Source organism: Panulirus ornatus, chromosome 66, assembly GCF_036320965.1.
Source record: "Panulirus ornatus isolate Po-2019 chromosome 66, ASM3632096v1, whole genome shotgun sequence".
Classification (NCBI taxonomy): domain Eukaryota; kingdom Metazoa; phylum Arthropoda; class Malacostraca; order Decapoda; family Palinuridae; genus Panulirus; species Panulirus ornatus.
In genome coordinates, this window is record NC_092289.1 from 3,863,947 (window position 1) to 3,877,361 (window position 13,415).

A 13,415-nucleotide genomic window follows, 5' to 3' on the forward strand; every position below is an offset into this window, starting at 1 on the left:
CCACCCAGGCCTGATAACAAACCTATCTCAAATGAATACACTGCCAAACAGAGAACTAACATAAGTTACGACAGTGGGTCAAAGAAAAATTGTATTTGGCTATAAAAGGTTACGTCAGACGTTAAACCCAAAATTACCTACTTCACAGCAACTCCATATTGGAGAACAAAGGAAGGAGTGAAACAGATATTGAGTGCTCGCGGCCCACTCATGTAGGAAGGTGGAAAGCGTGCACAGGATAAGGTAAATTGAAGCGATATGGTAAACGGGGGATGACGTGCCGTCAATGGACTGAACTAGGGTACATTAAAAAGCAAGGAAAAACCATGCAAAGGTATGTGAAGCCTTTTAGTGAATATGGTGCTGAGGTTTTAGTGCATGACACATGACAGTAAGGGAATGAATGTGGGAGGGTGAGGTCTTGTCTTCGTCTGGTCTTAACGCTACCTCGCTCACGCGGGAAATGGCAAAGGAGCACGACAGAAAAGGTCTTGCTTGCTATTATCACGCAATGGTTTTGTGACTTCTATATTCTAATCATCTGCAAATTATCATTAGCCGACACAGGGACGCCATGATAATCATAAAATTCTGAAGCATCGTTAATATGGTGGAAGAAAAAAATGGTACTCACTCAAGTAGAACCAAACCTAAACGAACCTGTGTTTAGGTCTCCCTAAATCTAAGCAATATTAGGCTATGTAGCACCTTCCTTGTTTTCCGTAATGATATTGCTGCGGATTTATCATATTTTGGAATAAATTGGCGATCCCGCCGCAATAAAGTTACATCACAATGTGCCCATTTGAACAATAACAATCATGTTTCTTTAAATCCCTGAACAATTTTCTTATGTTAATTGTGTGATTATTATATCCGCACGGCCCCCTGTCTTCCAGGATAATAACGACTCAGCTCCTCATTAATCAGTTAATTACCCAAGCTGACGCCACGCCAAACCCTGGTGATGTTCACATGACTGAACTCACCATCTATCAGTCTCTCTCTAGTGTTCAGGAAGAACACACCTCACATAACACTTGCACCTACAGGAACTATATTTCTTTTGTCTGTCTGCACAACACATTATATCCAAAGCCGTGCAGACCATCACAAATAGATTAGTGGGGTATATTGTTCACTCAAGGTTAATTCACCCACCTGCTCGCTGGCTTCTTTTCATGGTAGTTCATCGGCTGTTGCTCTTGCAGGCAAGACCTTTCACTCAAGTTCAACATATCCGATGTATTTTCACCGCTGTGTTCCGTATTTCCTAAATAATTCACTATGAAATTCACCCGTACCAGTTCACGCAAAACGTTTACAAACAACTTTATTGAAGTTTAGACAGACGGGAAGCTCAGGCGTCTGGAGGGTATATTACGCACTGGCAACTTCGGTATAATTCCAACTTCATTCGACAGATGGCAGTTCTGGCGGTTTATGTCGTCACCTTTTAACTCTTTTTTCCCCAAGGGCCTTACACATAGTGAAAGTGTATGTGGTTTTAGAATTATCCTAAATACCTAAAGGTGTCAAAGATGCTTTGGTCTGACTTTAAATATAGGATGAATTTCATCAGACATGTTTTGGACCACCTTTGGAGATTTTCTAAATATCCTCGTAAATTGATGGAATCCTCTTTGCTCTGTTTCCTTCGCATCATCCTTGAGCATACATGTAGATTTCTGCTTTTGCAAGGTAGTGTCAGGAATGAATGAGCAGTTGTTCATTTGCACAAATCTGCTTTCTAATGGTCATCTTAAATGTATCAAAACCAAAGCCTATCCTCTACAGCTAAGCCTCATAGGATACATATCATACTTCGACACTTCATATGCCTTGGTTAAGCCTATTAACAGCACATCACACAAAGTACCAAGTCAATCCAATTCATCACATGTATTGAATAGGTATATATAACTTCTTTGGGACTGGTCCATAAATGGATACCAGACGTATGCTTTGGTAAGTGTGTGTATATACATAAGGTTTAAGAAGTAGCACTGCTTCCAAAGCAGGAGGTGTGGGAGTGTGTGATATAGTGTAAGGATTGATGCGGGTAAAACTGGAAGAGGGTGGCGAACGATGGGTGATTACTGGTGCTTATGTACCAGCTCATGAGAAGAAAGATTATGAAAGGCAAGTGTTTTGGGAACAGCTGAAGGAATATGTCAGCAGTTTTGGGGCACAAGACCGGGTATTAGTGATGGATGATGTCAATGCAAAAGCGAGTAAAGTGGCAGTTGAGGGTATAATTGGTGTACATGGGGTTGTAAATGGAAATAGTGAAAAGCTTGTGGATTTGTGCTGAAAAAAAGACTGGTGATTGGGGTATAAACGAGTATATGTATGTGAGTATGAGAGATGGTAAAAGGGCATTATTAGATGATGTATCAAGTGATAGGCGTGTAAAAGAGCAACTTTTGGATGTAAATGTGATGAGAGAGGCAGCTGGGGGTTGTCTCATCACTATCTTGCGGAGGCATAGATTTGTAGAGGTTTTCAAAAAAGAGGAGACAATGTCGGTGAGAAGAAAGTAGTGAGAGAAAGCAAGCTTGGAAAGGAGACTTATGCGAGAAAATACCACGAGAGATTGAGTGCAGAATAGCAAAAGATGAGAGCAAATGAAGTGAGGAGAGTGGGTGAGGGATGTATTCATGGAAGCAGTGATGGCATGTGCAAGAGATGCACGTGGCATGAGGAAGGTGGGAGGTGGGCAGATCATAAAGGGTAGTGAGTAATGGGATGAAGTTGCTAGTGAAAGAGAAAACAGAGGTATTTGGATGGTACTTACAAGGAAGGAGTGCAAATGACTGGGAGATGTATAAGGGCAACTGAGAGTTGAGGTGAGAGAGTATCATTGAACTTTAGGGAGGATAAAAAGACGTTTTGGAAAGAGGTAATAATGTTCTAAAGACAAGAGAACAAATGGGAACATTGATGAATGGGGCAAAAGGGGAAGTAAGTACAGGTAGTGATGGAGAGGAGGAGACGGAGCGAGTATTTTGAAGGACTGTTGAAAGTGTTTGATGATAGAGTGTTTGGTCTAGGTAGCATGTGAAGTGAGGTTCAGGAAGAGTGGTTTAGTGAAAAGAGATGTGGTGAAAGCCTTGCAGAAGATGAAATCTGGCAAGGTGGTGGGAGTGGATGGTATTGCAGTTGAATTTTATTAAAAAAGGGGGTAACTGTGTTGTTGATTGGTTGGTAAGGATAATTATTGTATGTATGGATCATGGTGAAGTGCCTGAGGATTGGCAAAATGCATGTATAGAGCCATTGCATAAAGTCAAAGGGTATAAAGATGAGTGTTCAAACTATGGGGGCTTAAGTTTGTCAAGTGTACCTGGAAAATCATATAGGAAGGTATAGAGTGAAAGGGTGCAGACACGTACAGAGCATCAGATTGGGGAGGAGCAGTGTGGTTTCAGAAGTGGTAGAGGATGTGTGAATCAGATGTTTGCTTTGAAGAATGTGTGTGAGAAATACTTAGAAAAACAGATGGATTTGTCTGTGGCATTTATGGATCTGGAGAAGGCATATGACAGGGTGGATAGAGAAACTTTGTGGAAGGTATCAAGAATATATGTTGTGGGAGGTAAGTTGCTAGAAGCAGTGAAAAGTTTTATCAAGGGTGTAAGGCATGTGCACGAGTAGGAAGAGGGGAGAGTAACTGGTTCCCAGTGAAGGGGTGTGTGATGTCACCACGGTTGTTTAATTTGTTTATGGATGGGGTGGTTAAGGAGGTAACAAGGTTAAAAAAAAAAACAGGGTAACTTGAGTGTAAAAACTCTTTCATTGTAAGACACAGATGGTAAATACTAGTATAGGAAGGTGTAACTGCTTTTGTTCTTCGCAGGCACTGCTGCTGGGGATGACCTTGGCTTCCCCTCAGGGTAAGGGTGACAATGTCGGTGGTTCACCCTTCCGCAGCGAACAGAAGAGTAAGTCATCTTCCTTGTTGGAATGGCATCCATTTTACATAATGCTTCATTGTAACAGTAAACTTTCTGCAGCTCAGCGTACATGATTCATTGTTGATCACTTACATAACATCTACAGGTCACCTCTTCTTAGGCGTGTTGCTAACAGAGTTTCTAAAGTTTTTTAAATCCCAATTATTTCAGTGACATAAGTTGTAGGTGAGACATACATGTACTGGTACTCATTGTCTAGTTTCTCAAGCAATGTCACTATCAAAGTATTTAATTTTTTGCTGTAGAAGAATGAACCAAGGTATGGGCTTTCTTGGATGTTGTTAGAAGGGACTACCTTCCAATTTTTTAGATATTCACCTCTTGGTATCTCCAGCACCTTGGTTGAAAAAATATCATCAGCCTTTCAATTTAAGGGCTCAACTTTTAAAAACTGCTAGTTTTCCCCATAAAGCATGCAGTCCCCAAGTAATTCAACAAATGTGGCAGGTAATAAAGGCCTCAAATTGGAAATTCAAATGTTACTTAGTGCAGCTGACACAAAGGGAACAGAATCTTAATACTTTGCCTCTGTCTGCTTCACATACACTAGCAGTCACTGTTAGGGAAAGTGCACTGAAAACTATGGCTCTTGCATCAGAGTTCTTGACAGTCAAGAGGGTGTCTCAAATAGGGAATGATGATAGCCTTGCCAACACCTCATGCTTATATTGAAATTGTGTAGAGATGTGTCCTGCTCTTTGATCATGAAAAAGTCATATGTTATGGGTTCCACGTTATGATGATGTCCCACCCTATGGTGATAATGAGACAAAAACATTAAATGATATCCTGGTTGACGCCCATTCACTGTCTACTTTTTTCTTTTATTTTTTTCATACATTTTTGCCATTTCCTGCATTAGCGAGGTAGCATCAAGATCAGAGAACCAAGCCTTTGAGGGAAAATCTTCACTTAACCCCTTCTCTGTCCCTTCTTTTGGAAAAGTAAAAACTGGCAGGGAGGATTTCTAGCCTCCAAATGTAAATTCCTGTTGATAAAACTGACTGTAAGCAGATGTGGCCTTCCCTGGTGATGCCTTGCTAACACAGGAAATTGTCTCAAGTATGAAAAAAAAAATCAATCATCTGTAAATTGTGCAGTACAAAAAAAGGTGTTCACATGTAAATCCCTTGTATGGTTATTGATTCACAACTTCCTGTTGAATCATTAATAAAAATGAATTCAATTTTAATTTTGGTTGCAAAACTTACATTTTTCATACCATTTCCAGTTTAAACTAGGATTTTCTTTGCTTGTAAACAGTGATAATTTCTGAGTTATGAACATTTAACAACTGTTTCCACTAATAACAGATGTCACCTTAAGTCTTGTTTTTCTATATTGAAGTACAAAAAAAAATGAACTACATGGATAGTGTAGTGCTGTCAATGGTCACAGGAGTCAGGGCCAAAGCTGTTAGCAATGTGCGAGAGAGAGAGAGCACCAATTAACCCCCTGAAGCATGACACTGTTCACTGAGCATGACAGTACAACCCTTGAGCATAAATGAATGACCATCAAGTAGGACAGTATGACCACTGGGTATGAAAGAATAGCCACAAACATGACCTTTAGGTCAAAGGTCATCATTTGATTTAAACTATTAGGCTTTTGTGCTAAGGGATCATGAATGGAGGGGACTTTGTGGGTCCACTCTTGGATGCACAAGTGAACATAATTCACAACTAACATGGCGAGAGCAGAAGAGATGAGTTTAATTCTTTCTTAGAGTTTACAGGCTCAGACATCACATGCTTACCAACAACACACATCCATCATATCTCTCCTGTAAATGTAGATATGGATGAAAATTGGTCACTAGAGAAAAGAGTGAAGTAAACATTTATATGAATGATTGGGTAAAGATCTGGATGAAATCATCTTTCTCCAGTCTCACTGATAGATTAAAGGCTAGATTAAAGAAAGATTCATTAAAAGTGATGCAATATAAGAAGTAGCTTTTATATTGCATCACTGTCCTCCATACAATGGGAGTGGCTGATGATTGCACTGTGTTGGCAGGTGGCAATGGCAAGACGAGAGGTGAGTATGGTTTCCGCTCCCCAGATGGTTGTCTCCATGTCATCAGCTATGAGACCGACCAACGTGCAGGATACAGGGTACTTGGCTCCTCCAAGAAAGACTGCAACCTAGGTGAGTGATAAGGGATATTTGGTATTGGCAGACATCTAGGGGTGACCACATGGTTTGATAGTGGTACCAGAAGGTGTCTAGAAGGAGGAATTTTCCTTGTGGTACTTACAAGTGAACAAGGGTGACTTGGATGGGTTCTTTATTAAGTACCAACCTGCCTACCTACTTCTCAGTAATGTAAAAACAAAATTTTGCAAAATGTTGAGAAAGAGATGCTCTTACAACAGACATCAGAAACCTAATCATCACTAAAGTTATCCTGCCTTTCCCCCATAGAAACAACGACGAAAAGATCCACCACCACCACTGCGACGACGACTACAACCAGCCCTAAACTCCAAGACCCCTTGTCTGTCCCCCCAGTGTCTGTTGTCGCTGACAATACTGTCATAGGTAAGTAGCTCCCCAACACAAGAGGAAGAGCAGGCATTTGTATCAAAAAGATGGGGAGACAGGGGAAGCAAGGAGATTATACATAGGGAATCTAGTTAAACAGGAGAGGGAGGATAACTTCCCATGAGTACATACAAGATCTTGCCTGAGGTAGGACTAGTGCCTAGCCGTTGCCACATACCTTACTTAGGGCATGGCAAAGATGTACTTCACTGCCATCCGCCTGCTGTAATTATCAGTTTTAGGCTGATCCTGAGCTTCCATTTCCTGGTGGCCAAGTTTTCACTTGGAATTTTCAATGATGCTCCTGATTAATTTCGTATCTCTTTGGATAGACCACCAAATGCTTTCCTATACTTTTGTTTGATGCTTCTTTAACTTTCTATGAATATATGAAGCACAAAGAAAAGAAGTAACCTGGGCCAAGAGGGGGAAACATGACAGCCACTGTATTGCCGATTCACTGCAATGCCATCATTAATCCTCTTGATACCTAGAAGTAGTACTTCCTTGGTCAGTAGTTGCCTACAGTCATCTACCTGCACTACCTGCATCAGTCTGAGTCAGGATGACTGCATCACTTAGCGAACAGTTACAGTTAATGACGTATTAAACTTCATGGCTTCAGGTAATCACAGACGATATATTTGAGCTTTACCATGGGAGTAAGTACCTCATATAAAATAAGTTTCCTCAAACCTATTATCATAAATACATATAATTCAGCACATTTCTTTGTCTCTGATAGAGGAGTCTCAGGGCAGACAGTTGCAGCAGCCCAACCTGGCCTCCGCACCTCCCAGCTATGCCACCACAGCCAAGCCTGAGGATGAACCCAAGCCACTTTACTCCTTCGGGTTCACAACACCCACCCATGGACACACTGAGACCGGCCTGCCTGATGGCTCCAAAAAGGGCGAGTACTACTGGGACTCCCCTGATGGCTGGCGGCGGATCGTCACTTATGTGTTAGTTGACCATGTCTACTGTCATGTTGCCCACTTGTCTGTGTGTGCATCTCGTGCTTTGTCGTTACACTGTCAGTATATCAGTCTGCCTGGGTATCACTGTCCTGATCTCCTGGGTATCACTGTCCTGATCTGTCTTTGTGGCCACCACTGTCCTGACACTCTTTATGTTTGTCTGTGTGGATATCATGTAGACAACCAGTCAGTGCTAGTCCTATCATACCACCAGGAGGACTTATGTCTGATCAGTGTCAATGTTTGTGCATGTCTTATTGTATCATCATTTAATTTTGATATTCAAAGAGATCAACAGTCTTATTTCGAGTGATAACCCACATTTTATTCATTCTCAGTTTATCTGCAGGCTGAAGTTCATTTGCTAGCACCATTTTATATCTTTTAAGCTTAACTTTTTGAAACAAGTTGTTGAAGTAGATAATCACTCACCTTACGAATAAGTTCAGTGTACAGTATCATGCCAGTCTTCAAGTAGTTAGATTGAATGAGGTAGATGTGGATACCTCCAGACAACATAAGGCTTTGGTACACTACATTCTCCATATCTCTTCTCCGAGTCCTGTATTTATCTTGATCCACTGCTACAAGTCAATTAAATCCGGTAAACTACTTCTCACAATAAAATTGTAAACATACCAACATAGATTAACTATTTTTAGTTTGTACAGTCATCCAGTTAGCTGGACTTTATGGGAAAGCACATATGTATCACTGGTTTTGATTTTATAGTATACATGTCAATTACATTACTCTGAAATGGACAAGAGATGACAAGAGAGAAAGAATCAAACATACTACTCAAACCATTGACTGAATTTGTGTAGCCTATTCCAAGTAAAATCAGTAACCTGGTCCTTACCTGGTGCAGGGCCAACGAAAAAGGGTTTTACCCACGAATACGTCAGGTGCGGATTTCCACCACCACACCCAAGACCGTACCAGGCACCAACCCTGACAACCTGGCCAAGGAATTGGGTCCTGAAGTAGAAGAGGAGATTGCTATCCCTGTTGGTGGCTGTCCCTACTATTTTTACTACAACACCAGGTGAGGCAGACATTACTTCTACTACAACACCAGGTAAGGCAAACAGTACTTCTACTATAACACCAAGTGAGGCAGATGTTACCTCTACTACAACACCAGGTGAGGCAGACACTACTTCTCCTACAACACCAGGTGAGGCAGACAAGACTTCTACAACAACACCAGGTGAGACAGACACTACTTTTACTGCAACACCAGATGAGGCAGACACTACTTTTACTACAACACCAGGCAAGGCAGATAGTACTTCTATTATAACACCAAGTGAGGCAGACACTACTACTACAACATCAGATGAGGCAGACACTTGCTTTCCGCATCATACATCTGTTTTCCCTCTGCTGCTTTTTTGCATCATTGCAATTTCATCCCACTTGTTTTTACTGTTTACCTTTCTTGATTTTTGAGGAGGCTTCAAAGAGAAAAAATATGAATATGATAAATGAATTTAGTTACACGAGCCTTTCTCCTATTTCTAAAGCAACACATCTCACCACAGATATGAGGTATACAACCAAGTATTAAAAATCTTACATTCACATTTCCACTAATTCAGCTTGAATGGAAACTTAGTTTAAAAGTTTTGTTATCCTACAAAATGGGCATCCATTTCGTGCAATTTCTTCTTTGAAACTCTTTAAATACTGATACCATCCAATAAAATACTATAATGGAACTGAATAAGACTGTTCTTGCAGAATCAACTACCACTGGGAACGTTGCTATGAGAACAACACTAAGGTGGGTGAGTACGGCAGCTTAGGGTCTGATGGGTACGCTCACAAGAATGCCTATTATGCAGATGCCACCGGCTTCCACCCTACCCTTAGCAAGGCACCCCTTACTGCCCGTCAGCTGGAAATCATGGCTGAGTACACAGAGGATGCTTTCATCATCCCTAAGGTAAGGCAAACACAAACTAACTTACCCGTATTTTAAGAAAATTGTAATAATAATAATTTTTTTTTTTGCTTTGTCGCTGTCTCCCACGTTTGCGAGGTAGCGCAAGGAAACAGACGAAAGAAATGGCCCAACCCACCCCCATACACATGTATATACATACGTCCACACACGCAAATATACATACCTACACAGCATTCCATGGTTTACCCCAGACGCTTCACATGCCCTGATTCAATCCACTGACAGCACGTCAACCCCGGTATACCACATCGCTCCAATTCACTCTATTCCTTGCCCTCCTTTCACCCTCCTGCATGTTCAGGCCCCGATCACACAAAATCTTTTTCACTCCATCTTTCCACCTCCAATTTGGTCTCCCTCTTCTCCTCATTCCCTCCACCTCCGACACATATATCCTCTTGGTCAATCTTTCCTCACTCATTCTCTCCATGTGCCCAAACCATTTCAAAACACCCTCTTCTGCTCTCTCAACCACGCTCTTTTTATTTCCACACATCTCTCTTACCCTTACGTTACTTACTCGATCAAACCACCTCACACCACACATTGTCCTCAAACATCTCATTTCCAGCACATCCATCCTCCTGCGCACAACTCTATCCATAGCCCACGCCTCGCAACCATACAACATTGTTGGAACCACTATTCCTTCAAACATACCCATTTTTGCTTTCAGAGATAATGTTCTCGACTTCCACACATTCTTCAAGGCTCCCAGAATTTTCGCCCCCTCCCCCACCCTATGATCCACTTCCGCTTCCATGGTTCCATCCGCTGCCAGATCCACTCCCAGATATCTAAAACACTTCACTTCCTCCAGTTTTTCTCCATTCAAACTCACCTCCCAATTGACTTGACCCTCAACCCTACTGTACCTAATAACCTTGCTCTTATTTACATTTACTCTTAACTTTCTTCTTTCACACACTTTACCAAACTCAGTCACCAGCTTCTGCAGTTTCTCACATGAATCAGCCACCAGCGCTGTATCATCAGCGAACAACTACTGACTCACTTCCCAAGCTCTCTCATCCACAACAGACTTCATACTTGCCCCTCTTTCCAAAACTCTTGCATTCACCTCCCTAACAACCCCATCCATAAACAAATTAAACAACCATGGAGACATCACACACCCCTGCCGCAAACCTACGTTCACTGAGAACCAATCACTTTCCTCTCTTCCTACACGTACACATGCCTTACATCCTCGATAAAAACTTTTCACTGCTTCTAACAACTTTCCTCCCACACCATATATTCTTAATACCTTCCACAGAGCATCTCTATCAACTCTATCATATGCCTTCTCCAGATCCATAAATGCTACATACAAATCCATTTGCTTTTCTAAGTATTTCTCACATACATTCTTCAAAGCAAACACCTGATCCACACATCCTCTACCACTTCTGAAACCACACTGCTCTTCCCCAATCTGATGCTCTGTACAAGCCTTCACCCTCTCAATCAATGCCCTCCCATATAATTTACCAGGAATACTCAACAAACTTATACCTCTATAATTTGGGCGCTCACTCTTATCCCCTTTGCCTTTGTACAATGGCACTATGCACGCATTCCGCCAATCCTCAGGCACCTCACCGTGAGTCATACATACATTAAATAACCTTACCAACCAGTCAACAATACAGTCACCCCCTTTTTTAATAAATTCCACTGCAATACCATCCAAACCTGCTGCCTTGCCGGCTTTCATCTTCCGCAAAGCTTTTACTACCTCTTCTCTGTTTACCAAATCATTTTCCCTAACCCTCTCACTTTGCACACCATCTCGACCAAAACACCCTATATCTGCCACTCTATCATCAAACACATTCAACAAACCTTCAAAATACTCACTCCATCTCCTTCTCACATCACCACTACTTGTTATCACCTCCCCATTTGCGCCCTTCACTGAAGTTCCCATTTGCTCCCTTGTCTTACGCACTTTATTTACCTCCTTCCAGAACATCTTTTTATTCTCCCTAAAATTTAATGATACTCTCTCACCCCAACTCTCATTTGCCCTTAATAATAATAATAATAATAATAATAATAATAATAATAATAATAATAATAATATTAATAAATCAATAAAATTAATAATATTGATAACAACAATCTAACATGGATCATTTTGTGTTCACTAAACTCTTACTTACTACACCCTTATCTTTGGTGCTAAGGCCATTGTCACTATACCCTTACATCATCTCCAACAATGCCTCCCTCTGGATCCCTTATCTTGAGTAGATGCTCTTTAACTGACACGACTTTCTAATTTTCTTCTGCCTTGTCCACAATATTCCTTTCCAAAAATTCTCAGCTCCTTTCTTATCTTCACATATTCATTCCTTGCTTTTTTATATCTAGTGTAATTGCATACTTGTACAGGGTGAGTTTTACTTCATAGGGCCCCATCTCTTTAACACTTACTGTCATATAACCTCTTGAATTTATGTATGCTGTCTGCATAAACCATGCCCTCAGTCAATTTATTCCATTCTTTATTATACTTAATCACCATCTCCCGTGTCAGCGAGATAGCGCAAAGAAACAGACAAGGAATGGCCCAACCCACCCACATGCACATGTATATACATAAATGCCCATACACACACATATACATACATATACATTTCAATGTATACATAAATATACATACACATATACATATAAATATATGTACATGTATACACAAGTACCTGCGTGTCGTAGAAGGCGACTAAAAGGGAAGGGAGCGGGGGGCTGGAAATCCTCCCCTCTCATTTTTTTATTTTAATTTTCCAAAAGAAGGAACAGAGAAGGGGGCCAGGTGAGGGTATTCCCTCAAAGGCCCAGTCCTCTGTTCTTAACGCTACCTCGCTATCGCAGGAAATGGCGAACAGTATGAAAAAAAAAAAAAAAAAAAAAAAAAATATTCATACTTGCTGCCTTCATCCATTCCTGTCGCTATCCCGCCAAACATGAAATAACATCCCTCCCTCTCCATTTATCCAACAATATTATACTACAAAAGAAATTCTTTACATACATATTTACAAGTTTCTTACTTAACTTCATGTCATATCCTCTGGTTGCTCTGTTCCTGCATCTCATTGTCCACTTTGTCGATCTCTGTAAAACTTAAAGGTTGCAATTTGGTCATCCCTTACTCTTCTCTCTTTCAAGGTGGGTAACTTTACAGCCTCCAGACCTTCCCTGTAGCTTACTTCACCCTAATTCTGATACAGTCATGGTTGCCCTCTTCTGGACCTTCTCTGTTTGTTTGTGCTTCTCTAAATGCAGTTACCAAACCCGAGAGGCATATTCTAGTTTTGGACCTTATGTAGGATATGAAAAACTTGCTAAATAATTTATTATCCATATATTTGAAAGCTGTTCCAATATTTGCCAGTAGATAGTATGTCACTTCAATTATCCTCCTAATAAGGGACTCTAGTGACAGGTTTAGGGACAATGTCTCCCCTAAGTCTCTTTCACACACAGTACCCTGAAGCTTATTTCCTGCTAAGAACTAATTGTATTGAGGTAATCTTTTGCTTTGTCCCATCCACATTACTATACAGTTGCTCGGGATGAATTTACTCAGCCATGTTTCAAATGAACTAACATGCGTCCTTTGTTCCCTCCCACTGAGATATTCTTCTGACCACTAAGGGAGTTTCCCCCTTATTCCTGCTTGGTGACTCAGCTTCTTAAACAGCTTCCTATGTGGTTCAGTGTCAAATGCCTTCAGGCAGTATGGATACAGGCTGTCCACCCAACCTTCCCTTGTCTAAGACTGACCTTTATCAAAACCCTAGTCCAAGACTGACCTCTATCAAAACTCTTGTCCAAGGCTGACCTCTATCAAAACCCTTGTCCAAGACTGACCTCTATCAAAACCCTTGTCCAAGACTGGCCTCTATCAAAACCCTTGTCCAAGAC

General features: G+C 41.1%; 1 protein-coding gene across 1 annotated transcript in view; it reads left to right on the plus strand.

The window, feature by feature from the left end:
- Nucleotides 1-13,415, plus strand: part of LOC139746807 (uncharacterized) — a 101,579-nt gene that overhangs the window by 85,216 nt on the left and 2,948 nt on the right. The window contains exons 2-7 of the mRNA XM_071658372.1: nucleotides 3,860-3,944; nucleotides 6,000-6,131; nucleotides 6,408-6,524; nucleotides 7,273-7,492; nucleotides 8,379-8,555; nucleotides 9,254-9,458. Coding sequence (XP_071514473.1) covers nucleotides 3,860-3,944; nucleotides 6,000-6,131; nucleotides 6,408-6,524; nucleotides 7,273-7,492; nucleotides 8,379-8,555; nucleotides 9,254-9,458 — 936 coding nt within the window. The remainder of the gene's footprint in view (nucleotides 1-3,859; nucleotides 3,945-5,999; nucleotides 6,132-6,407; nucleotides 6,525-7,272; nucleotides 7,493-8,378; nucleotides 8,556-9,253; nucleotides 9,459-13,415) is intronic.